Genomic DNA, 27,138 nt, shown 5'->3' with positions numbered 1-27,138 from the left:
TAGAAACTTGCTGTTATCTTCAGAAAAAAACAACCCTCTCCCATCCCCTGGACTTCATTCCATATTTACCATTCCCCACGAGGGCCCAGGTCGATACTACCCTACCCAACCTGTACTTAAGCAACCTTGCGGTCTGTGTGAATGGGTAGATTGAGTGTAAAGAAGGGCTGGGACATCACAGGGATGGAGATGGAGATCAGGGGAGTGGGGAGAAGAGGGGCCTGTGTTGTTAAATTACCACAGCAATAATATCCACTAGAATTTTCTTTTTTAGTTGTAAAACCACTGGCAAATTGGGAATTCTGCAATAGAGTTATTCCAGCAATTATTTTTAATGCATTGCATTTATATGTTTTACTTGTTTTATAATTTGAAATGTTATGTTTATTATTTGTATGTACAATGCAGCATCAAATTTTGCCAATATCTGTAAGCTTCAGGATGAGAAGAGTGTGGTAAAAATATAGTATATAGTCATAAATAATTAAAAGTGGGACAAAAATGAAGACAATTTATTGTATCAGAAGCAAGCCGAAGGTACAGTTGTAATGTATTTTAAAAGAGTGTTTAAAAACTTATATATCCAGATAAGAACAGCAATATTCTAGTAGTTTGACAAAAATATGCCTTAATAAGACAGTTTCGTAGTTTCATGAGATGCAGAGAAAATGTACTACCAATGTCAATAAAGACAAGAAAACCAGAGAGACATATACAGAGAGACATTTTTTAAATCTATGTATAAGAAGCCCTTGTGAATAGCTTATATTGGAGAAGGGCGGTTGGGAGGTTGCATAAAAGGTGGAAAGTTGGGTGGAAATTGGACCCAGTTGTGGCGCAGCTAGTTAGTAGCCAGCTGCATTAAATCATTAAATCATGAGTTCGAAGCCAGCCTGGGTTGGAGTGAGCTCCCGACCATTAATAGTCTAGCTTGCTGTTGACCTGTGCAACCCGAAAGACAGTTGCATCTGTCAAGTAAGACATTTAGGTACAGCTTTATGTGGGGAGGCTAATTTAGCCAATTTACAACACCATAAAACCTTCCAGCAGCATGCAGAAGAATGAGGAAGTACTCCATCAAAGAATTCGGTGTCACAAGTGGACGGTGAATTCCTGTGGTCGGAATCGCGCATACCCTCATGAAGCTGAAAAATCTGGAATGTTAAATTGCCTCTGTGCCTGTCTATATATGTTGTATGTCTACATGGCATTGAATGTTTGCCATGTATATGTGCATTGTAATCCGCCCTGAGTCCCCTGCAGGGTGAGAAGAGTGGAATATAAATACTGTAAATAAAATAAATAAATAAAATATATAGGTTTTGTGTTGCACTGAGAGGTCTTAAGAGTGTTCTCCCGAAGTATTTAAAACACAGAAATGAGACATGCGGCCTTGCAAAATATTTGGGCTACAAAAGCGCCTCAAGAAACGGGGAAGAGCATCGTGGCGCATGCGCAGTAACACTCCCTAAGGCAGGAACACCTTGGTGACGGGAAGAGAGCAGGAACATTCCAAAGCGAATCGCGTTTCTCCTCAGTCTCTTCATCTCTACCTACCGTTACTTCGCTGGATATTTATGGTCAGCCCCCGCTGAAGACACCCATAAAGAAGACTCGACTCCATCCTCTCGAAAAACAAACGCCAAGCCTCCACAAGGAAGACGCGCCTTTCCTTCCGGAATCCGGGGTCGCAAATTAGCAGCTCACCAACGGCCGCCGTTTTAAAAGGGGCGCGCCGCAAAGCCTGCCGGGAAGCGACGTCGCTCAAGGGACGTAAACTCGCTCGAAACTACCAATCCCAGCATGCACCGCGGCAGTTTCTCTCCCTCTAGTGGCCTCTCAGAGCGTTGCGTCACGATTTACGCGCTTGATTGGCAGCTTGGCTTTGAAAGAGGAAGACTCCTTGTGAAGTCACCGTTTTTAACCACGGCTCAGTGCTATGAAACCACGGGGTTTATAGTTTCACAAGGTTTTTCCCCGCCTTGCCAAAGAGAGCTGGTGCCTCACCAAACTACAAATCTCGGGATTTCGTAGTATTAAGCCATGGCAGTTAAAGCGGTTTCTAACTGGATTAAATCTACAGTGTAGATGCATACACACTGCCATACGAATCCAGATTATCTGATTTGAACTGGATTATATTAGTTTACGGGGAGCCCTTGGTGGCGCTAAGCTGCTGAACTTGCTGACTGGAAGGACGAAGGTTCGAATTTGGGGAGCGGGGTGAGCTCCTTCTGTTAGCCCCAGCTTCTGCCAACCTAGCAGTTTGAAAACATGCAAATGTGAGTAGATCAATAGGTACCGCTCCGGCGGGAAGGTAATGCCAGTCACATGATCTTGGAGGTGTCTACGGACAATGCCGGCTCTTCTGCTTAGAAAAGGAGATGCGCGCCAACCCCCAAAGTCGGACACGACTTAATGTGAGGGGAAAACTTTTACCTTTACTTATGATGCCTTATTCCTGTTCTCCCGGTGGCGCAGTGGGTTAAACCACTGAGCTGCAGAACTTGCTGACTGAAAGGTTGCAGGTTTGAATCTAGGGAGCAGGATGAGCTCCCACTGTTAGCCCCAGCTTCTGCCAACCTAGCAGTTCGAAAACATGCAAATGTGGCGGGAAGGTAACAGCGCTCCATTCAGTCATGCCGGCTACATGACCTTGGAGGTGTCTATGGACAACGTCAGCTCTTTGTCTTAAAAATGAAGGTGAGCACCAACCCCCAGGAAAACCTTTACTTCTATGAGTTTACACTGCCATACAAAGCAGTTTCCATCAAACAATCCGGATCCACTATAAGGCAGTGTAGACGGGGCCTGAGAGAGTGTGACTCGCCCAATGGGTTTTGAACCCAGGCCTTTCCCAAACCACTACAATCCAAAACCCTATTCAAGGAAGTTTATTCCTGAGTTGAGGATAGGATATTATTCTTCAGCTCTGCAATACATTCTCCTTTCTTGGAAGGAATAATTTAGCTCTCTGCACATTATTATTTGAGTTGGTCTAAGAGTGCATCTATATGGCAAAATTAATGCAACTTGACTCTGGTTTCATTGCCAGGGCTCAATGCTATGGAACACTGGGATTTGTAGTTCGGCAAGACACCAGGAGCCCTCGGTGGTGCAGTGGGTTAAACCGCTGAACTGCTGAACTTGCTGATCGAAAGGTTGCAGGTTTGGATCCGGGAAGCAGCGTCAGTTCCTGATGTTAGTCCTAGCTTCTGCCGATCTAGCAGTTTCAAAACATGCAAATGTGAGTGAATCAATAGGTATTTATTTATTTATACCCTGCCACCATCTCCCCAAGGGGACTCAGCATGGCTAACATGAGGCCAAGCCCAACAACAAAGCAAAAAGAATACATACAACAAATAATACATCAAATAAAATGTAAATTGTCAGGTTTTACAATGTATTGTAATGTAATATAGCTGAGTCATGCACTGCTAATAGACTTCTATTGGAAATGCTCAGTCATGCATTAACTGTATATAGGGAATCATTTGGGGAATGTGTTCTGGCCTAGTCCAGATGATTGTGAATGATGTAATCCTGGCTCTGAGTTAAGTTAATGAGTTGGGAACCAATCAGTGATTGCTATGTGTAATTGTGCTGTGATTCTGTTCATCGAAGGCTCTATGTAATTGATTAAAATAACCTGTCTACTAAGACAAGATATAACGGTGTGCTGTGATAAGTTTGTAGTGTCATCTAGATTGGAGGGGAAAACAATAGTAAAACTGACAATGGCCGGGCATGTGCTCAAGTGTCTGTAAAAGAGTTCCAGAGTGACTGCAGTTTGTGGGAGCAATTGACTGAAAATACTGTGCAGGAAGAAGCTACTGGAAAGCGCTGAAGTTGTGCAACTGATCTGCTGCTGAATTGTGAAATTAATCTCAAGATAAACAAAACAAAATAATATAAGATAAACACAGGATATAAAACAAAATAACAAAAAATGAGCACAGGTACCACTTCTGTGGGAGGTAATGGTGCTCCACGCAGTCATGCTAGCCACATGATCTTGGAGGCATCTAGGGACAACGCTGGCTCTTCGCTTAGAAATGGAAATGAGCCCCACCACCCCGGAGTTGGAAACGACTGGACTTCATGTCAGGGGAAAACCTTTACCTTAAGACACCGGGACTTCTGAGTAAGGACGTCATGACACTACAGTTCTCATGATTCCACAGCAAGAAGGCATAGCACTGAAAGTAGTGTCAACACTATATACCAGTGGTTCTCAACCTGGGGGTCGGGACCCCTGGAGGGGTCACTAATGACCACCAGAAAACACAGTATTTTCTGTTGGTCATGGGGGCCCTATGTGGGAAGTTTGGCCCAATTCTGTCGTTGGTGGAGTTCAGAATGCTCTTTGATTGTTGGTGAACTACAAATCCCAGCAACTACAACTCCCAAAATGTCAAGGACTATTTTCCCCAAACTCCACCAGTACTCACATTTGGGCATGTTGAGTAGTCGTGCCAAGTTTGGTCCAGATCCATTATCATTTGAGTTCACAGTGCTGCTCTCTGGATGTAGGTGAACTACAACTCCAAAACTCAAGGTCAGTGCCCACCAAACCCTTCCAATATTTTCTGTTTGCCATGGGAGTTCTGTGTGCCAAGTTTGGTTCAATTCCATTGTTGGTAGAGTTCAGAATGCTCTTTGATTGCAGGTGAACTACAAATCCCAGCAACCACAACTCCCAAATGACAAAATCAACCCCCCCCCCAACCCCACCAGTATTCAAATTTGGTCTACTGAATGAAAATACACCCTGCGTATCAGATATTTACATTACGATTGATAACAGTAGCAAAATGAGAGTTATGAAGTAGGAAGGAAAATAATTTTAGGGTTGGGGGTCATCACAACATGAGGAATTGTATTAAGGGGTCGCAGCATGAGGAAAGTTGAGAACCCCTGCTATATAGGGACTACACAGAGAAGCCATTGAAATCCACAAGCATGTGGACAGTTTCAGCAGAAGGGAAGAAACCATGAAAACAAACAAAATCTGGCAACCAGTATTTTTAAAAACTCTAAAATCAGGACAAATAAACAAAGAACAACACTCAGAAAACGGCAATTCCAGACAGGAAACAATCAGGGACAGCTAACACCTTCCAGAGGATTTTCGCCAGACAGGAAGCAATCAGGCTTTGAACCTACAAGTCTATTCAATACTAATCAAGCTGGCCAATAGCAACATTCACACTTGCCTCCAACAGACGAGTTCTCTCTCCCACCCTGGACATTCCGCAGATATTTTAACCCCACTTGCAGTTTCCAACAGACCTCAAAACCTCTGAAGTTAAAGTGTCAGGAGAGAATGCTTCTGGAACACAGCCATACAGCCCAGAAAACTCACAGCAACCCACAACACATACAGAAACCAGCACATCACACGTTGCTTTCTCATTGCAAGTGCAAATACATACTTTCTTGTCTATTTTTTGATACAGAAATGGGTACCTCCACGTAAATGGAGCCTCAAAAAATTGGTTACAAACTCATAAATGTTCCTCTCCACGGAAATCTTTAGTAAAAGGCGAAAGATTTATACGATCTGAAGAGAAACCAGAGTATACTCCTTTTCCTGCCACTCCGAGGCCCACAATATCCCCGCCTGCTCTTGAGGTGATAGTGACACCACAAAAGCGACTCTTAATTTTCCTTTTCAGAAGATTATATAAACATATCGGCGTTTTTATACGTTCTTAAAAAAACATCAATGTTCATGTTGGCAAAGAAAACGAGCAGAAAATGCGGCAAAACTATTTCCTGTAGCGCAATGCACCATGGTTGCAAAAATATGCAAATTACCCTTCCGCCCACGTGATCTCTCCCCCCCCCCCCGTTTGCAACCTGATTGTAACAGAGCTTTCTTGCAATTATACTGTTACTTTCCCCAAAAGTAATGTAAGGATGTCCAATGAAAAGTAAATACTTTTGGGCTACCACTCCCATAATCCCTAGATATTTACTTTCTGGCTTGGGGATTCTGGGACTTGTAGTCCCAAAGGGCAACATTTTGGAGTTCTGGGAATCCGAGATGAAATTTAAAGGCAAATCACCTTGCTTTTTGCCCTATGCTGAGCTGCATCTATACCAGGTATGAGCAGACTTTGGTGCTCCAGGTGTTTTGGACTCCAACTCCCACCATTCCTAACAGCCTCAGGTCCTTTCCTTTTCCCCCTCAGCCGCTTAAGCCTGAGGGCCTGGGGCTGTTAGGAATGGTGGGAGTTGGAGTCCAAAACACCTAGAAGGCCCACATTTGCCCATGCTGAATCTACACTGGAATTAATGCAACTTGACAACACTTTGGGTGCTGTGACTCCGTGCTATGGAATCATTTAAGTTGTAGTTTTACAAGGTCTTTCAATGTGCTCCATATGTCAAGAAGAATCAGTTTGGCAAGGGGAAAAACTCCCTGAACAATATAGAAGGGAAATCAATTTAACGAAGAGTTGGATTTTATTTTTTTATTTACCTCTGTTTAATATTTATTTCCAAATGATGTGTTTCTGAGGACGAAAAATATAAATAACTGTATTTATTATAATATTTTGGCAATATCAGTAGCAGCACTTGGAAAATGGAGTTCTGCTGCTACAGTTTCTGTAATTCCACAGTACTGATCCAAGCCACTAAAAGTTTTGTTAAATTGCATTAGCTATACAATGCAGGTGCATCCTAAACCAATATAAGTATAAACCAGGTACTTATATTGCAAGGACAAAAAAACGGTTAGCCCTTCAGAATTTTTGGACAACACATTCCAGAAGCTCCAAGCAGCATCACCAATGTCAAGGGACTGTAAGAGCTATGGAAGCGTCTGGGGAATGAGACTTCTTACTCCTGGCATACAGTCATTACAGAAGAAGCAAAACCTCCCTTTCTTTCTTGCCAGTTCCTAGGTCTTACTTATCCCAACCCACAACTGCAAACGCAAACAGAAGCCATTGCTATAGTGATGATCCCAGCCGCTCCTGGCTACTTGGCTGTATTCTTTTGGCAAGTTGGCACCACACCCCAGTTACCAGCATAGCAACTCAGAAACACGATATGCCCATGTAGCTCTTTCCTTCAAAGAAGGGCAAGTGATTAATACCTTCCAGATAAATACCTTCTTACGATGACAGATTTGGTGGTCTTCCGCTGCCCCAGCTGCGAGATGGGCTTCCATTCCAGGAAACTGCTAGAAAAGCACATGGAAAAATTCTGCATCGGCCGAGATACAACTCTTGTAAGTGATGCCAAATAAGGGATGCTAAATACTGCATAAGCACTGCATAAGGGCAAAGAAAGTAGGAATGGAAATAGAACTGACTGTTTGCTACATTGCCTTAATGTTAACTCCATATTATGGCAACCCAATTATTTAGTTTTATTGGCAAGATTTGTTCAGGGGACATTCATCTGAGGTTGAGAGAGTGTGGCCTGCCCAAGGGCATTTAATGTGTTTTCTGGCCTCTTGGAGTGGTAGTCTAAAGTTTAAATTACTATACCACACCTAGATAGGTATATTTGGTTGCTGTTTGATATTCTAAAAAAAGTCAACACTTTTCATCCAAATATTTTGGAGTTACTATTATAGGTGTTGAATATAGGAGGGAAATATTTATGTACAGGCAATCCCCGAGTTACAAACATCAACCTTACAGTTGCCTTCAAAGGGCCATTGAATCCATGAATGGAGAATCCATGGATACAGAGATCCAACTATTTATTTCTTGCATATTGATTAGTGTTGTTTAGTTTTTACCTAGTTTGGCTTCCTAGACGTTCTTGAATGACCACTTCCATCACTTTTGATTATCTGCCATGCAGACTGAGGATAATGGAAACTGCATTTATTTGGGTTTTTTTTAAAAAAATATATAAGATAACAATCTTTGAACAGATAATAAATATCTATTGTGGACTTACATTATGGTAAAGTACGTTCCAATATATCTGTTCACCTTCTTTACAGATTAATTCTCTTTACATTTTTATTTTTTTCTCCCACCTACTCTGACCTCCCTTCCCCACTCCACGCCACCCACCACATTTTCCTCTATATCAGCGTTTCTCAGTCTGGTGGTCAGGACCCCTGGGGGAATCGTGACGGGTTGTCAGAGGGATCACCAATGACCACCAGGAAACAGTATTTTCTGTTGGTCATGGGGGTTCTGTATGGGAAGTTTGGCTCCATTCCATCGTTGGCAGGGTTCAGAATGCTTTTTAATTGTAAGTAAACTATAAATCCCAGTAATTACAACTCCCAAATGTCAAGGTTTATTTTTCCCCAAACTCCACCAGTGTTCAAATTTGGGCAAATTGAGTATTCATGCCAAGTTTGGTCCAGATCCATCATTGTTTGAGTCAACAGTGCTCTCTGAAAGTAAGTGAACTACAACTCCAAAACTCAAGGTCAATGTCCACCTAACCCTTCCAGTATTTCTGTTGGTTATGGGAGTTTTGTGTGCCAAGTTTGGTTCAATTCCATAATTGCTGGAGTTCAGAATGCTCTTTGATTTTAGGTGAACTATAAATCCCAGCAACTACAACTCCCAAATGACAATATCAATCCCTCCCCCAACCCCACCAGTATTCAAATTTGGGTGTATCGGGTATTTGTGCTAAATTTGGTCCAGTGAATAAAAATACATCCTGCATATCAGATATTTACATTACGATTCATAATAGAAGCAAAATGACAGTTATGAAGTAGTAATGAAAATAATTTTGTGGTTGGGGGTCACCACAACATGAGGAACCACAACATTAAGGGGTTGCAGCATTAGGAAGGTTGAGAACCACTGCTCTATATCTTTATCTTTAACCACGAACACAACCTTCTTAATCTTTGTACAATATCTATATTGGCTTCACCTTCTTCTACCCATTTAATATAAATTGCCCATTTCTCTTTAATTAGTACTATTTTGTCCTCCTTAATTAGTACTATTTTGTCCTCCTTAATTAGTACTATTTTGTCTTCCTGTGAACCTTCTTGAGTTATACCTGTAATAATGTCTGATTGGATTTGCTCAAATAAAGAGTTATTCCAATTTTCTTAATTCCATTTTTCCATCTCTCCATCCTCAGGCAATAATAATAATAATAATAATAATAATAATAATAATAATAAACTTTATATCTACCCCGCCACCATCTCCCTGATGGGGACTCGGTGTGTCTTACATGGGGCCAAGCCCGGACAACATAATACAGCAATAAAATCAAAGCATATACCACAAACAACAACATTATCAAAATGACATTAAAAGAAAAAAAATCAAAAAATAAACACTCCAATAGACACAATCACAGTAGTAATGACAATGAGCAAGCCACATATTCAGGATAAAAACAGTTAACAAACTATGATGAGATAAAATAGGAGCAGGACGTTTATATGGAACTCATAAAACACACAGAGCTGTGAGTCTAAACATCCTATTTGGAGGGCACGAACTCCATTAGCAGAAAACGTTGAGGGGTGCAAAATATCATGCTGTGCACCTACTCACCAAAGGCACAGCGGAAAAGCCAGGTTTTGAGGTTCTTTTTAAATGTTTCTAGTGCCTTTCCTTTCCTGGTAGAATAATTGCTTTAAACAGATCTTGGTTCTTCGCATCAATGTTTTGTGTTCCCTATAGCTGCTATTAGCATAAGTCCAATGTTAATATGAATTGTTATTTTGAGCAGTTTCCCTATTTTTAATCTACCTTATCCCACATTTTTTTTGCATTTAAACAATATGGGAATTACACTTGTGACTTTAAGGCTAAGGAAAAGTTAAAGGACATTTTAAAGTCAGCCTTGTGTCTAAATTCAAATCTCACTGTTCTGACTAAAACAGAATAAACAACAGCATTCCAGATGTTCCTGTACCACAACCCCCGTCAGCTCTTGTCATTATGTTTAATAATAAGGAATACTGTAGTTGTAATCCAACACATTGAAGGCCACATAAAATGACACAGAGAGTTTGGCTCGTAGACCTTGAATTTCACAAGTAGACCCTGTACAATAAACCAGTAACAGCTTCATATTTGAATTTAACAAATCATCTCTTATCGGAGGTTTTCACAACTGTTCTGGCATATTTTCTCCTTCCGATAAGCATCAGTTAATATAGCTCTTTGGGGGAGAAGCCTAAGGCCCTTGCTTCTCTTCACATAATGTTTCTTTTGTCTTTCAGGGCCCTTCCACACAGCCCTATATCCCAGAATATCAAGGCAGAAAATCCCACAATATCTTCTTTAAACTGGGCTATCTGTGTCCACACTGACATATAACCCAATTCAAAGCAGATAATGTGGGATTTTATTCAGCTGTGTGGAAGGGGCCCCAGAAGGCGGAGAGAATGAGCAGAATTCACACCTGCCCCCTTGAAGAACTTCACTTAAACATTCTGACTTCCTCTGAACACAAATCTAAATGGCTAATTTCTCTTTTCCGTCCTGCTGTTTGATTTCCTTGGAATAGTATCCTGAGCCAGAAGCGTCAAAACCAAAGAGGTACCACATGAAAAACTTGGAAGATGAGGAAAACAAGCAGCAAGGGTCTGACTTAAGAAGCTTAGACCACACAGGAAGTCTTTCCAACAGCCAGATGTTGAAGAAACTGACTGAAGAGGTATTGCAGAAAAAAGGAAGGAAATTACTATTTTTGCAGACAAAGTTGACCTTACCGTCTTTATAATATAATATTATTTTCCCCGTAAGATTGATATTATAAAGAAAATAGGGTCAGTTTTAATCGTTCTAGATCAGGCATGGGCAAACTTTGACCCTCCAGGTGTTTTGGACTTCAACTCTCACAATTTCTAACAGCCGAAAGGCTGTTAGGAATTGTGGGAGTTGAAGTCCAAAACACCTGGAGGGTCAAAGTTTGCCCATGCCTGTTCTAGATTAACCCTATTCTGTCATCTCATAAACCTATATCTTTAGTCTCTAGATCAGTGGTTCTCAACCTGGAGTCCCCAGATGTTTTTGGTCTACAACTCCCAGAAATCCCATCCAGTTTACCAGCTGTTGGGATTTCTGGAAGTTGAAGGCCAAAAACATCTGGAGAACCCAGGTTGAGAACCACTGCTCTAGATAATTTTAGTAATGTAAACATTTTAAAAAATCCCAAGTTGCCTTCTGGGCATTAGTAAGGAAGTGAACTTTTATTTCTTTATGAGGAATTTAACATACTGATTTTTTTATTCAAGAAAGAAATAACAATAGAATGCTAGTAATAATGCAAATGCACAATATTTTATGATAAAAGCACAAACACAAAAATAAAACACATACCTACACATGCTTACAAACTAAACAAACAAACAATAAAACAAACCTCACAGTCACTATCTGATGGTTTTCAACGTTTATTATCCTTCTCCCTTTAAATTGTATTATATAATCACACTTCTACTTTTGGTAACACTCTTCTTATTCCTAAATCCTACAATTGACAAGGCCCTCTGGTGGCACAGCAAGTTAAAATGCTGAGTTGCTAAACTTGCTGACCGAAAGGTTGGTGGTTTGAATCCATGGAGCAGGGTGAGCTCCCACTGTTAGGCCCAGCTTCTGCCAACCTAGCAAGTCGAAAACATGCAAATGTGGGTAGATCAATAGGTACAGCCATGGTGGGAAGGTAACAGTGCTCAATGCAGTCATGCTGACCACATGACCTTGGAGATGTCTATGGACAATGCCGGCTATTTGGTTTAGAAATGGAGAAGAGCACCACTCCCCAGAGTCAATGTGACTAGACTTAATGTCAGAGGAAACCTTTACCTTTTTACTGCTGACAACTGCCCCAATTTAGGATATTGAGATTTAGATACTTCATTCGGATTGTATTCCAGTTTCACAGCTGTGTCTACATTCAGATATTGTTGCAAATACAAGTGAATCCATTTCCAAATGCAACCACCCAAAACAAGTGCTGTGATAAGCATCTGGCATCTGTGTGTCCTTACTCAAATCCCTATTGCTGAAACTGTCTAATAGGAAAATGATTTGGCAGGCCTAACCAATACTCACAAACTGTGTGTGCCACTAAAACAATTCTTCCTTTCTGCAGTTCCAGAAAATGAGAATGTCACTGGAAGACACTCTCCCTGCATTCAGGACCCTCCAGACAAAGGTAAAACAGAATCTTGGCCTTTAAAAAAACTTCTTGCTGGACCTGCAAGACAATTTAAAACACATATTGGAAGGAAGGGCTTTGAGCATTAGAAAATAAAGCTTCATTAGATTACCAATTGTTTAGCTTCAGTTATGTCTGTTATGTATATGGCATCAAATTGTTGCCTTTGTAAGGCTGTTCTGAGTCCCCTTCGGGGTTGAGAAGGGTAGGAGATAAATACTATAAATAAATATATAAATAAATAAATTCTGTATTAATACTCTCCTTTCTTTTTCTTCCAATGGACCCTTCAGTAGTTTCTTTGCTACTACTGCCATCCTGTAATTCATACAAAGTTTCTTTTCTGTCATCACTTCTCCCATCAGCCTGAGAATCCTCTAAATCATCAACCCCCCCCCCCCCCCCCCCCGTAATTCTGGTACAATTACTAATCAGAGACCGCTAAGAATCATTATTCTCAGCCTATAATTGGTGATCATGAGGCACAGCTTTTTAAATGGCCCCACCGATATGAAACTCTGTTCTAGTTCATTTGTGCTTTGCCCATTCAGTTCAGATCTTGAAAAGTTATTAATTTTACCATAACATTTCCTTAAGCACATAAATAACGTTTGTAGATATCTGTCCACTTAACTTCAAAGATGAATGGCAATGTGAACTTTGTTTTTCCACATCCAAGGGTGTTAACTGAAAACACTGCCTTTCAGTAAAGGGAAAGTTGAGTTCACAATTTCTGGAATTCACCATTAACTAACCACATACTATGTTTTAGAGACACTTAACTCTTGAAAGGGTGTAGTTGATTATTCATGGTTATCTCAACCTGTCGACTTACTTTCCTTGATCCTTAGGATAGCGACATGCAGCAGATCCACTACCAACAGGAATATTGGCAGCGCCATCAGCAAATAGCAGAAATACATGAGCGCCAATTGGCTGATATCCAATCCAGAAACCAACACTTGGAACAACAGAAGAATGGTAAAAGAAAATGAGGGCATATTCCTGATTGCGTCAATTTTTGTCTTAAAGAAAATAGTCTTTTCAAAATATATACAGGAGGTTATAACTAAGCAAGAATTTGAGCATCTGAAAATATGTTGATTTGTATGAGGTGATCTAATGCTGTACAGGCAGTCCCCGAGTTGTAAACATCTGACTTACAAACAACTCATAGTTAAGAATAGGGGTGAGACAACAGGAGGTGAGAGAAATCTACCCCTAGAAAGGGAAATTCACAGCTGAAAGAGTTATGATTGGGGAAAGGTGTCTCCACTGAAGCTTTATCGCCAATCCTTGTTTCCACAACAAGCCAAATTTTTCAAAATTGTGATATAAATGTTTATTGTGTTATATGAAAATACCATACAGAATACAAAATTCAAAAATACAAATACAAATATTGTTTCCCCACCCCGTGAACCACCATCCATGACTTCTGACACCACTCAGTATGGAACTAGTAATCTTTCCTTTTCATTTCACGAATAAATTCCCTATGTGGCTATTTCAAAGTCTATTTTTGTCTTCTTTTTAAAATACCCAAATACAAGTCTCCATGTTTTTAAACAAAATCTTTGTTATTTCCTCCCCATATGCCATTGGAGAGCTTGGCCATTTGGATATACTCTACTAATTTTCTTCTCTAATCCTTAGTGGGTAGTTCCTTTTCCCCTTTCCAAGATTTTTCTATTATAATTCTTGCTGCCACAAAACTATATTGGCAAATGTCTACATCCTCTTTACCGATTATCTTATTAAACAAACCCAATAGACATATTTCTGGGACCAAAAGTGAGGTGAAGTCGTCTGAAGAAGGGTACAGACAGCAAAGCAAACACTACAGGGGTGTTAAGCCTTCCCTATTCTATCCAAAGCTTATATATAGATATAAATATTTGGCTGGAATTACACTTAAAATGTAACCTGGAGGTACACTTTAAAATGTACAAACACATTCAACTTAAGTAGCAAACCTACAGAACCTATCTTGGTAATAATTTGGACACTGCCTGTATATCTTTTACCCAGAGATCCACAAACGCCTGGAAGAGTTGAAATTAGGGAACTCAGCTACATCTCATATAGAGCAGTTGCTAGTGGAGCTGAATGCTCAGGAAGGAAAAAACCAGCTTGCTCTGGATGCCCTGCGGGAACAAGTGGGACTGCTGCAGGTAACAGCAGAGAGCAGGTAAGACTCAGTTTTAATGGTGAATATGTCAGTATTCCGGGGTCAGGACATTTCTCATCCATACTGGTTGCTTATAATTCTGACACAACCCAATGTACATAATGTGCAGGGATCTGAAAATATCTTGGAGTTTTTTCCCATTATCAATCACTTTGGTGACATGGATGGTGATGTGGGAGACGCACTATATATATAATACATACAAAACTATCACAGACTCTTACGTAACATCCGCTTCCTCCTTGTCTACAGTCTCATAGGATCCTCTATATACATTTTAGTTTAATTTTACATTGACATGGATGGCATATAATTTTAAGAGGCCAACTGGGTTAATACAGTAATTGAATGTGCATTCATTGCTGGTCATGGGACAGTGTCCTCATCTATTGTTGAAGGAATCATGAAGAAATCAAAGGGGCCTTACACATATTTTTATTCATATGTCCTGGTTTTTTTTAGGAGCAAACCAGAACCCACCGCCATGATAAAATCAGACAATGTTACAGACAAGGCAAAGGAGAAAGTCTTCTTCAAGTCTATGCCATTTCTACCAGCTGTTGGCCCTCTCTCTTCAGAGATACAGTGAGTACAGAGGAAGGGGCAAGGCTGGATAAGGCAATGGATAATTAATAGAATTAATAGAAATTTTTTACCAATTATACTTTCCATTGTTATTGCATGTGGAACTTTCCCTCCTCCCCTTTTTGAGATGTTCATCTATTGCAGTGGTTCTCAACCTGTGAGTCCCCAGATGTTTTGGCCTTCAACTCCCAGAACTCCTAACAGCTGGTAAACTGGTTGGGATTTCTGGGAGTTGTAGGCCAAAATACCTGGGAAACCACAGGCTGAAAACCACTGATCTACTGCAAAATGCACTCAAGACTTTATGCAACCCAATTTTAGGAAATATTGAGTTAGATCACATAGAAATGATCTCTAGGAGAGATATTGAAAGTGCAGGAGCAGATAATTGCAGTCACACAATGGAAGATGTCTAGTGAAAGCAGAATGGATACATAAACACTTTCATTTGGACTTATATTGAAAAGAGTCAAGCGATGGGACAAGGGGGAATTTAACCAAAAAGAAATCTAAAAAAAAAAAAAGCAAGGACTTGAAGGAGGGAAAATTAACTGAGATTTGCTAAAGAAATGAAAACTAACAAAAAGATGTTTTCTGACATTATTCAGAGCAAAACAAAGAACAATAGAACATGTATTCAACACTAGGAAGAATTTGCTGATGGTAAGAGCTATTGAATAATGGGATAAACTGCCCCAGAAGATAATGTCCTCCTTTGAAGGTTTCTGAATTGCATAGCCATCTCTCAGTTTACCAAAGTCATGTTGATTTATTTAATCACCTCTTGTTGACACTAGCAATTGGATTTAATTCTTAGGGCCCTTCCACACAGCCATATAACCCAAAATATCAAGGCAAAGAATCCCACAATATCTTCTTTGAACTTGCTTATCTGAGTCCACACTGCCATATAACCCAGTTCAAAGTAGATAATGTGGGATTTTATAGAGTTGTGCAGAAGGGGCCCTAGGCAGTAGGATTGTCATTCCCCCTCCCCACCCCATGCAACCCTATGCAATATTCAAGTTGCATGAAATGCCGAAATTAAGCAGTTGTAGCTTTTCTATCATTAATTTCCATGCTAGAAACAACTGTGGGGTCTATACGTAAAGTGCAACTAATAAGGACAGGGAAAACATATTAAAATGAATGTAGCAACATTGTCAGAAAGCTGAGGCTGCTTTTGTATATCCTCACAGGTCTGTATACCTGGCTTATGTGCAGAGTGGAGGCAGTGACGTCAACGTCCTTCGTCAGATGTATGAGTTGCAGGTAGAGGCTATAGCACTGGAGAAAGCTGAAGCAAGGCCTGAACACAAGAGCAGAAGGAAGAGTGAGCTCTGTTTCCTTGTCTTCCTTTCCATTGCATTTTAATCACAGACTAGTTGTCTTCTTGGGACTTTTGGTATAGATCAGGCTTGGGCAAACGTTGGCTCTCCAGGTGTTTTGGACTTTAACTTCCACAATTCCTAACAGCCAGAGCGAGAGTTGAAGTCCAAAACATCTGGAGGGTCAATGTTTGCCCATCCCTGGTCTAGATTTTGCACATCTCCTCTGATTTGATCAAAGCTTTGTTGTTCATATACTATGCGAGGATTTGATTACACTGGGCAGTATCATCTTGCGTATAAGATTTTAAAATGTGTAAGTCTTCAAAATGTTATAGGCCTGTTTAGATAAGTCCAGGAAGTTTGACAAATATTTCCTTCTTCTGATACGTATCTCTCCAAATATTGTCGCTCAGTAGCTTTTCTTGCTGTCATTGCAGAATATGAAAGCAGCCCCAGTGCCTATTCAAGGGGTCTGGATGCTGAACTCATGTCTGTTGAGCTGGAAAACCAGAAGTTGGAAGATGAAATACTAAAATTAAAGATCCTTAAGGACAAAAGGAGAATACAAGATGGTATGGTCTGCCTATGTTACTATAGTTGAACCAAAGATAACAGCTGGGGAAGCTTGAGATTCATCACAAAATTATTGATCTCATTGCCATTAGTAATAGTAGCAATAATAATACTAGCAAAAGTCAACAACACTGCTTTGGGGGAAGATTGTTTTCATGATAGATCGGCAACCACTTCTTCAATCAAGGACTGGAGAATATTGTTTGCATCTTAGTAAAAAAAATTCACAAGGATCTCTTCACTTTGGAGCTTCAGCAGGAATGACATAATGTTCAATAGTTATTTGAACAGATGGTCAGTGATTCTGGCCTGGTTTGCTGCTGACCAAAGTTGACTTTTATGATTATCTGTTATTGGGAGAAATTCTAAAAGATGGAAGAAGTGACTTGGCTGCTTGGCTGCATTGTGTTAACCTGGGACTTCCTGGTTCATCTGATATGTGCACAGTTTCAGTTTCCAAGAGAATATTCTTGTACTTTTTGACCTTAACTTTACCCAGACTTTCCAAAAATATTACTGGGGGTGGGGGGGAGAAGGAGAGAGATTGCTAATTATAAAATATAGCCCTTGAAAAAAATTCCATATTTATTTGCTGCATTTATATCCCGTCCTTCTCACCCCGAAGGGGTCTCAGGGTGGCTCACAACAAAGACACAATTCAATGCCATAAATTATTTACATATATAGAATAAATCAGCATATACTTTAAAACCACATAATTAAAACATATAAATCTTAAAACAATTAGTATCACACAATCCAAATTCATATTTCAGGAGCCATTCTGGTTGTCAATTGCATTATTCATTATTGCACTGGGAGATCATTATCGCACATGAGAATCATTGTCCCACATCCATGTCTTCACTTTCTTCCTGAAGGTCAGGAGGGAATAAATATGGAAATGAAAAGACCCCAACAGTTCCTACTTCTCTTGTAAAACAGAAAATGAGGATTGTGTAGAAAACAAAGTTAGAGCTGCCACAAACAGCTCCACTTAAGTTTTCTGGTTCTCTGGTGGCCTTTCCTGGAGGCCACTACTGAGAAGGCCCTGTCTTTCATCCTCACCAGTTGCACTGGTGAGTCTGGTCAGATTGAGAGCAGGGCTTCCTCAGATGATCTTACCCTCCAAGATGGTTCATAGAGGGAGATACGTTCGGACAGGTAAACTGAGCTGGAACCGTTTAGGGCTTTATAGGCTAAAGCCAGCACTTTGAATTGTGCTTGATAGTAGACTGGCAGCCAGTGGAGATGACATAACAGGAGAGTTGTATGTTCCCTGTACCCCTCTCCATTAAGGAACCTTGTCTGCCACCCATTGGACTACTTGAAGCTTCCAAACTGTCTTCACAGGCAGTCCTGCATAGAGCGCATTGCAGTAGTCTATTCTGGATGTAACAGGAGCGTGGACTACCGTGGCTATATCTGACTTCCTCACTGAGACCGGTCTTGGCCTAATAGCTTCATGTGCATGATGTGCTATCTGTTAATGGACATTATCACAGTTGTTTTGTCCTTCAGGAGGCACAGCTGGGCTATTGGATACCGCTAATTTTGCCAAAAATGGATCAAGAGTTTAAACTAACTTTTAGTTAAGTTATCATAAAATCTCATAAGGACTAATTTCTAAAGTCTGTATCCCAACATTTCCCACAGAAATCTGTCTTTCTTACAGTTCTCTCCTTGCCTAGGCGCAGTGTGCTACATTAATTAGATGCTTTGTTCCTTTGACCAGAATCTTTGGACACAGAACTGGCTAAACTGGAGCAGAGGCACATGGCAGAGATGGCTCAGCTTCATGCTGAGATTGGCAGATTGAGACAGGACCCTGAGAGGATGAAACCCCGAGGCCCCAGGAGGGGGTTGCCACCCCTATTGCCACCTCCTATAGCTCCTCCTCTGCCACCACCTCCTGCTCATCTTCACAGCCTCCCAGACCCTGCCTTTCTATCTAGCGGTGTGGTAAGTGTCTTTTCTATTCAGAGAGAATTCTTTTGCAGAAGACTTGCCTACCGAGTTGAAATAGTCATCAGTAAGAATATGTATCGTTTTGACATTTTAGAGTTGTCATCCCAGGTGGCTGATTATCCCATTTCTATTAACTCCAGTGGCTTTGCTTTGGTTAATATGAGAAGGGTAGTCCAGAAAAAAACACTCTCACATCTCCATTTCATCCCTCTGATGCTTCAGTAATGGCTTATTTACCTGAATATATTGTTACATGGTAACCATAGGAAAAGACTGCTCTTTTCTAATCCTGCAGAATATTAAGATACTTCTTTGTTGGACCTGGCTATTGAATCCTTGACTGTCAACCCGAAGAATAAGTGACTACCTTCCAGCTTAACACAACAAATGTTGGAGAAAGGTGTACTAAGTGTGCCGTGCTCCACCAATAGGAAATATTGTATTATCCGATTTGCCTAGGCCAGTGGTTCTCAAACTGTAGGTCCCCAGATGTTTTGGCCTTCAAATCCCAGAAATCCTAACAGCTGGTAAACTGGCTGGGATTTCTGGGAGTTGTAGGCCAAAATACCTGGGGACACACAGATTGAGAACCACTAGATTATAGGGATTAATTTTCATGCTCCAGAGCATCCTGTACTTTCGAAAGAACCAAGTCACATTGGAGCCTGTGGTGAAAGAACCACTGGCCTAGGAGTTAATTATTTGTTTGAAGCTATGGTGTGGTATTGTGGAAGGACTAACAGTTATGTAGGGTGCCTCAATACTGTTACAACAAGTGATGATCAGATTCATCCAGTTTCTTCCTGTTACAGGACTCCATGAGATCATCTGCCAGAGCCACAAGCCATTATTTCCTGGATCCCTCTGATGCCCTGGGACCAGCTCCATATGATCCAGCGTATGTCTTCCCCCACTACCCCTTTATTGAAGGCATGGTTTACTTGTACTCTTCATCCTTAAGTGGCACATAATGAGGTCGTTACTAAGAGGACGAGAAAACAATTTTATTGGTGTCTTGATTTTTAGTTTGTGAGCTGATTCTGACAATTGCATTGAATAGGCTGCATCAGCTCTAGTTATCATGGTTTTCTATGGGCGAGCACATGGCAAATTATAGATAGCATATGTCTAGATGGTGCCTTTTTTCAAATCAGCAGGTCAAATATACCCAGAAACAGGGCTAACATTTGAGGCACCAAAATATGTTTTGGTCAGTGATTGCACAGTGAAAGTGTTCCGCTTCCCCCATTGAGTTATCATGAAACCAAAGCAGTTTGTGCATTCCACACCCCACTCAGCTCTAAGAAAGTAACATCATTCATGCTAAATGAGAGTGAAATATTCTCCTGTTTCTGCAGGTCTGGTTTTGTGATATTTTATGATTTTCTCTTGGGTCTGGATCCCACATGTTATCAAGTTTGTCTGGTCTCTGCTCTGTATCGTAATGGACAAGAGCTGGGCAAGCCCACTCCACTGCCCATTGTCTCCTCAGATATGGGACAGTCCTCACAGTATGTGATGGATAGACAAAGAGGGTGTTGTGCCATCTTAGCAACCCGACAGCCAGTCCCTAGGTGAGTTTCAGTTACTGTGTTCATTTGTTTTTTTTAATTTATAAAACATATATTTGTTGTTGTAACTTGCCATCGAGTCTTCATTGACTTGTAGTGAAGTTATGAATGAGAGACTACCTAGAATCCCAGTCACCAGCAGCCTTGCTCAGGTTTTGCAAACTCCTTGACTAAATCAATCCATTTGTAATGTGATCTTCCTCTTTTCCTTCTGTTATCCCTCTATTCCACTGAGTTATGTTATCTCATGATATTATAAAAGTACAACAGCCTATGCTGAAGCAAGCTTCATTTGCTCTTAGGCCCATTTATTTGTCTTTGTGGAAAACATTATTTTTCTGGCAAATAAATAAATAATACAAATTCAGAACTCTTCTCCAACACTATTATTTGTATGAGTTGACTCTTTTCTTGTGAGTTTTCTTCACCATCCAGCCTTCCAGGCATGCCTCAAATACCCTAAAGGAACCAGAATCTGTTTGATCTTGAAAGCAAAACAGAATCAGCCTTAGTACATGGATGAGAGACTAAAAACAAGTACCAGGTGTCTTTGTTGAGAGGCAATATTTCATAAAATCATAGACTCATAGAATCATAAAGTTGGAAGAGACCTTGTGGGCCATCCAGTCCAACCCTCTACCAAGAAGCAGGAAAATCGCATTCAAAGCACCCCTGACAGATAGCCATCCAGCCTCTGTTTAAAAGCCTCCAAAGAAGGAGTCTCCACCACACTCCGGGGCAGAGAGTTCCACTGCTAGGAAGCTCTTTGAGAGAAAAGAACTGGCAAAAACACTTCTGAGTATTCCTTCCCTTAAAAAAACGCATAAAATTCATGGGGTCACCATAAGTCAACAAGTAATTTGAAGGCCTATGCACACATTCTCGTATAGATATTAGAAATAATAAAACATGGATGATTCTGACTGTTTATTTTTCCTAAAACTGTGTTGAAATCAATTATAACCATTCAAAAATTTGTTTATAAACAGCAGTAGGAAAACAGCTAACCATCATAAACTATTTTTGTGTGAAGCAACTAAAAGTTACCAACACATAGGGATGATTGCTTAGAAGAGAATATATTTCTGCTGCTGCTGTTTGCAAATATTAAAAATAGAGATCGCCATATGGCTAGCCAAGGGACAGACTGCAGGAACTTTACAAATATTAAACAGTTGGTCCCTTGGCTAGCCAGATGGTGATCTCCATCTTTCTGTATATTCTGTGCTTGGTGTGTTACTTTTATTTTTGCTCTAAAGAAAGCCTCAGAGCCTTGTGCTACTTTCCTTTAGGTATGCTGTGTTGTCTAGTTTCTATGAAATGATTTGATTCAGTCTAACTTTGCAACTGACAGATTCTGTCTCTTCACATTTAAAATGCATTTGTAGTAAATAATATCTAAATAGTAATACCCTCTACGACCACTGATTGTGAAGCAAACATGCAAGACCAGAATTTGGCAGTACGAGGCATTCCTTTTTTTAAAAAAAACTATCAGCTATAGGATTCTGGGAATTAGTGTGCAAACAAAGTGACTTTTCCAAGCTCTGAAATTCTGCCAATCTCATGGTTTTCATAGGGAAAAAATGTAGGTACCATTCACCTGTGTTAATTGTTTTTCAGAATTCTCCCTTCAACTTCTATTGCCCTTGTAACTGAACTTCAAGCCTCCGGAGGTTTTGATGCTTATGGACTAGAAATAGAGAGCTTGGCTCCCAGAGGGTGGGCCAAAATCCAGATTTTTGACCAACTGCATCAAGTGTTGAGTGGTCGATGGAAGGTACCTATCCGGGTGCTTCCTGTGAAGCCAGGCCTTAATGTGGAGCAAATGAATGGTGTGCCTCAGGTAAGGAGCTTTAACAATGATCAAAGCAGAACCAAAACCAAGGGCCATTCCACACAGCCTATATCCCAGAATATCAAGTCAGAAAATCCCACATTATTTGAGTATGGACTCAGATAACCCAGTTCAAAGCAGATATTGTGGGATTTTCTGCCTTGATATTCTAGGATATAGGTCTGTGTGAAAGGGCCACAAGATTGTTATTTGCAACAACTGCTTTCTGTTAACCATTAAGAGAGCATCCTGCTAATTGTCTCAAGAAGGTCTTGGTGTACCATTACTCCAATTCTTCACACTGAATCCCTCCATCCTCCATTGCATCTCTTCCATGTCACTCCTTGTGATCTAAGACAGTTTTCCTCTTAAGTCTTCTCCACTTGATACATATTTTCTCAAAATAATGATTTACAAAAGAATAGCCATATTAGATAGGCAGGGCAAAAAACAACACTCTGACGTTTTTCCTGGGGCAGTGGCTAATTCTGAGAAGGCAGATCCATGGACAAACCAAGGTGTGTTTTTCAGTCTCCCATTTGGTTATACAGTGTTCCCTTGCTACTTCGCGGTTTGCTATTAGCAGACTTGCTGTTTTGCGGGTTTTTGAAAATATTAATAAAAATATAAAATATATATGTCCAGTGGAGGCAAGGGACCCCAGAAGTGTGGTGGCCTGAGGTGCGGCAGGGAAGGCCTGCCTTCCTGACCTGCTGCTGCCTGCATGGCTCCGGAGGTTCTGCGGAGGCCAGGGAGGCAGGCAGGCATCCTTGGAATGGGCCAGGAGGCAGGTAAGGAAGCACGGGTAAGAAAATAATATATAAAATATATAAAATAATGCATAAATATTAAAATTTATATGGCATCCCTACTTTGTGGATTTTCACTTATTGCGGGTGGTCCTGGAACGGAACCCCCGCGATAAGTGAGGGAACACTGTATTTACATGTGTTTTAATACTCAGCTAACAAGACCTGACCTTGCTTTATCTCACAGGCTGCCAAGGCTGAGCTTTACTTGCGACTAGTGAATGCAAGAGATGCTGATATCCAGTCAATGGCTGAGGTCCATCCTGGCAATGCCTCCCTGTACAAATACCCTCCCACAGTGAGTCCAGCTCTGTGACACCTGCTGTTTTAGCTGTATTATTTGTTTGTCCCTTTGTTTCTCCTGAATCTGCCAACTCCCTGCTTTAATGCTGCTGTGTTTTCTTCTCTCAAATGCAGGCATTCAGTGGCACAGCATCTTCTGCTGATGCCCTTCCAGCCCAGCTCTCCTTTCACCCTGCCCTCACCAGCCTGTCCTTTTCTGTCCCTCCTTACACTGGCTTTGTTGACCCTCCTCCAAATCAGGAACAGTCTGTCCAACACCAATCTAATAAAAGGTGAGGAAAAAGGAAGACAGCCACCTTTCTCCCCACTCCCCCATTCCCCCTCAAAGTCCAAACTGTCCTCCTAAGAATAAACAAATCAGTGTGTGATCATTAGTGTTTGCATATATCTGTGTACTTTATGTTAAAATGGCTTAAAATAAAACATGTGCCTCTATTCCAACAATATTTGTGATAATTTTCTGCTTGATCCATATATCGTTTTTAAAGATTTATTGGTGTGTGGCTCTGATGGTGGCAAGATTCAGTTTGGGTGATTGATTAATTTCTTCTACTCCCTATAAACACTGTACATCATGGAAATGCTCCACTTGCACAGCAGAGATAAATTATAGTAGTCTCTGTGTGCGGGTGACCACAGTAATCTAAGGTACGAATGCTGATCACATGTTCTCCCACCTGTTTTTATAGTGCTGGGTGCCAGTTTAGGGTGTCCCCTGGGCAACTTTCTTGCAAATGGCCAATTCTCTCATACCAGAAATGACTTGCAGTTTTTAAAGTTGCTCTTGACGTGAAAAAAAGACCTCCTTGGCTGTTAACGAAAACAGAAATGACTACATTCAAAGATGTTATTTATTTCATATCACTACACAGAGCTTGGATATTTTTTTGTATGGATGCTAGCTGAACTTGCTTCCTCCTTGGATTGGTCCTCCATGCACCAGCTGAGTCCCTTTCTGCATGCATAGGGGCACACAGAGTGATAACACAGTGTGACACAATTTTTGTTCTTGGTTTATAAATGTAATTTCTTAATTGGTTCTGTCATAAAAACATGAAAAGTTTATTAAACTGCAAAACTTTGTTTTTGCGGTTTTTTGCAGTTTGCACATTGAAAGGTTAAAATTGGCATATTTTCATTAAGAACTTTTGGGCTTTACATAATAGAAGGATAAAAAACAACACTGTATATCAAAGCCACAAAAACAAAGTTTCTGTAGCATTACAACTACTTTCAAAGTAAGTGCACAGTTAAACAGGAAATAACACTTTCAAACCAGGAACAGAGTCTATTCAGGCCTATATATTTTCACTATTCTAATAGAGGAGAAACAGCACACAAGCTACCTTTTCCTTTAAAACTTTTCTATGTGTTGCTTTAATTCAACAACTATTCTCTCAAATTACATCATCCCATATCAGTAGTGTCAGCTCAAATGCATATTTTCTGAGGTTTCTGTCATTCATCTTAGATTATCCTATGTCAGCCTCCAGTTAGTAAAAGGCTTATTACTTAATAGGAACCATGTTTTTTTTATATTGTGCACTTGGCAAATAGTTTTTAGATGTAATACAATGAGAATTGGTCATATCTTTTAAGAGAAATATGTATAAATTACATACTCCTACCAACAATATTATATTCTTTCAACTTAATTTTCTGTACATCACATATTACTTATCCATATGTTCAACTGCTTCTACCATTTCTTCCCTGCTTCCTAATACCTAAGTGGTTAAAGTTTGAGGCTTCTTGCCTTAGTATTGCAATCAGTTTAGAAGTAGCAACCTTCCCTTTCCTGTCTTTGTTTCTACTGTCTCCCACTGTCCTGGCTGTGGCACTGGCAACATCAAGACATCAAGAAAAAAGGCTTCTCTGTATCATTCCAGGTAAAGACCAAGTATATTTCCCTCCCTTTATGTCTATGGGAAGATCATCTCTCCTGTCTCCCAGCACAACCGTTGAAATAGCCAGAAGTGGTCAAAACTGTTTGGGTTTTCAGATCCACCAGCTATCACAAAACTATCACATGTTTTTTTGCAAAATATCATTCTGCTACATAAAGAGCTAACCCACACCATCCTCTTGAACAAATTATATGAAGCTACAGATAGCTAAAAACCAGGACCATTACTAAAGACTGAAAAACTTCAGAACAAAGGACTAAGAAAATTTGCATACATTGACTAAGAAAATTTGCATAAATATCCACTCTGTATTCATATAGGATAGTAATAGAATTAGTGTCCTATTTAAAAGATTCAAAGTTGCAGCCCAAAGGATCCATGTTTAGAGAAACCCTTACCCAAAACATTTTGACTGTATATATACAATGAGATGTTGTGCTCTCTTTCTGGATACCAGACAGCAGTGGCAACAAGACAGTGGTCATGTAGAGATCAAAAGCAATTATTATACAGGCAGTCCCAGAGTTACAAACATCCAACTTACAAAACTCATAGTTGAGAATGGAGATGAGACAACAGAAAGTGAGAGGAATCTCCCCCTAGGAAGGGAAATTCACTCCTGGAAGAGTTATCATGGGGAAAAGGGGTCTCCACTGAAGCTTTCTCACCAATCCTTGTTTCCACCACAAGCCAAATGGCTCAAAATCCAATTATCATAGGGGCAAAAAAATGAGGTGAAATTTTCTGGACAGAGGCACAGACCACAAAAAAAGCACCACATATATATGTGGCTGGAGTTACACTTTGAAAACATACCTGTTCTGACTTACATACACATTTAACTGCCTGTACTGAAATATGGGATGCCAGGGGAATCAAAAGGAACAGATGAGAAAGGATGCTGCCATTGTCTCCTCTGCTTCCCCTACATTCACTGCCTATAGTGACAAGCTAACAGTAAGGCTAGCCACCAGAAGGATTGGTCCAAAAGTACAGTACTTCAAAAGCAGTGTGGTTGTGAGGAAATCTGTTACTCTGCATTCTTTATCAGATCATTTGTTACTCCCATATACCTTATATCATCTGTCAGGTATGGCTTTCATCTGGATCAAGTTCAACTGCTTGACTAGCAAGTTTTTTGTTTGGTGGGAAACAAACATTTTTTTCTCAGGGTGGAAGAATGCTGCATGCTGTTTCAAAGGATATCAAGAGTATGTTAATAGCAATCTGATTATTTTAGAAGAAGTGACACAGCACCCCAGAGGCCACAACATCAGCAGCAGAAAGAAAAAGGAGAATTGGGGTTCATCCTTGATAGAGTGAAAGGTGCTCCACTTGGAGATGGGGCCATCCGTCTGACAGGTTACCATCAGAAAACTGGTCAGGTAGGAACCCAATGTGTCATTAGACCCACTTTTGTACAATGGCTAGTGCCCTCGATTAGGAAGCAACATTCTTGGGTCCAACATTACTGCACTCCTAGCCTGGCTGTAGGGGGAAGGCTTGGATGCTTTCCATGCAAATATAGGAATAAGCTCTGGCATTGTTAGGTATGACTGGGGAAAACTTTTGTCTGAAATAGTGACCAACCACTGCTAGGCTATATAGGCAACACAGAGCTAAATATACCAAAGTTTTGATGTGTTGTATGAAAGTTTTCTGTATTCTTCAAGGTAGCTAGAAGCAAGCTACTTAGTTGAGGAATAAGTTGTTGTAATCTTCAAGGTAGCGAGAAACTACTTTGGTGAGGAAGAGGTTGATGAATACCAAATGAATTCATGTAATAAAACACATGAAAATAACTTAAGGAACAAACTAGAGCATCTGTCACCATTTAAAATGCTACAACTCTTTTCTCTAGGTGATTGGCACCAGAGATTCAGGACTGAATTACTGTACTGATCCTGTCAGATCCAACATCAAATATG

The 27,138-nt window shown here is 40.4% G+C and overlaps 2 protein-coding genes and 1 non-coding gene across 4 annotated transcripts in view; 1 reads left to right on the top strand and 2 right to left on the bottom strand.

The window, feature by feature from the left end:
* KIF2C (kinesin family member 2C) overlaps positions 1-1,748 on the bottom strand; it is a 31,197-nt gene extending 29,449 nt beyond the window's left edge. For both annotated transcript variants that reach the window (XM_060773372.2, XM_067467917.1), the window contains exon 1: positions 1,558-1,748. In XM_060773372.2, the coding sequence (XP_060629355.1) occupies positions 1,558-1,624 (67 nt within the window). In that variant the 5' untranslated portion in view covers positions 1,625-1,748. The remainder of the gene's footprint in view (positions 1-1,557) is intronic.
* A 3,722-nt stretch (positions 1,749-5,470) lies between these two features.
* LOC132775268 (U5 spliceosomal RNA) lies at positions 5,471-5,586 on the bottom strand. The gene has a single exon (XR_009631476.2). It is a non-coding gene; the product is annotated as a U5 spliceosomal RNA (small nuclear RNA).
* Positions 5,587-6,273: 687 nt separating this feature from the next.
* On the top strand, positions 6,274-23,747 carry CCDC17 (coiled-coil domain containing 17). The gene is made up of 14 exons (XM_060773375.2): positions 6,274-7,246; positions 10,480-10,629; positions 12,070-12,132; positions 12,987-13,116; positions 14,167-14,326; positions 14,789-14,911; positions 16,111-16,244; positions 16,680-16,814; positions 18,551-18,777; positions 19,596-19,681; positions 20,142-20,357; positions 21,978-22,200; positions 23,188-23,298; positions 23,418-23,747. Exons 1-14 carry the CDS (start codon positions 7,136-7,138, stop codon positions 23,577-23,579), a joined length of 2,031 nt encoding a protein of 676 aa, XP_060629358.2. The 5' UTR covers positions 6,274-7,135; the 3' UTR covers positions 23,580-23,747.
* Positions 23,748-27,138: the final 3,391 nt, after the last annotated feature.

This window comes from Anolis sagrei, chromosome 4, assembly GCF_037176765.1.
Source record: "Anolis sagrei isolate rAnoSag1 chromosome 4, rAnoSag1.mat, whole genome shotgun sequence".
Taxonomy (NCBI): domain Eukaryota; kingdom Metazoa; phylum Chordata; class Lepidosauria; order Squamata; family Dactyloidae; genus Anolis; species Anolis sagrei.
This window is presented reverse-complemented; position numbering and strand designations above follow the sequence as displayed.

Bases quoted from the DNA above. Each gene is read 5' to 3' on its own strand.
- CCDC17 (XM_060773375.2), top strand. From the start codon at position 7,136: ATGACAGATTTGGTGGTCTTCCGCTGCCCCAGCTGCGAGATGGGCTTC. The intron at 7,247-10,479 runs GTAAGTGATGCC...TCCTTGGAATAG, and splicing joins TCGGCCGAGATACAACTCTT to TATCCTGAGCCAGAAGCGTC. The intron at 18,778-19,595 runs GTAAGTGTCTTT...TTCCTGTTACAG, and splicing joins CCTTTCTATCTAGCGGTGTG to GACTCCATGAGATCATCTGC.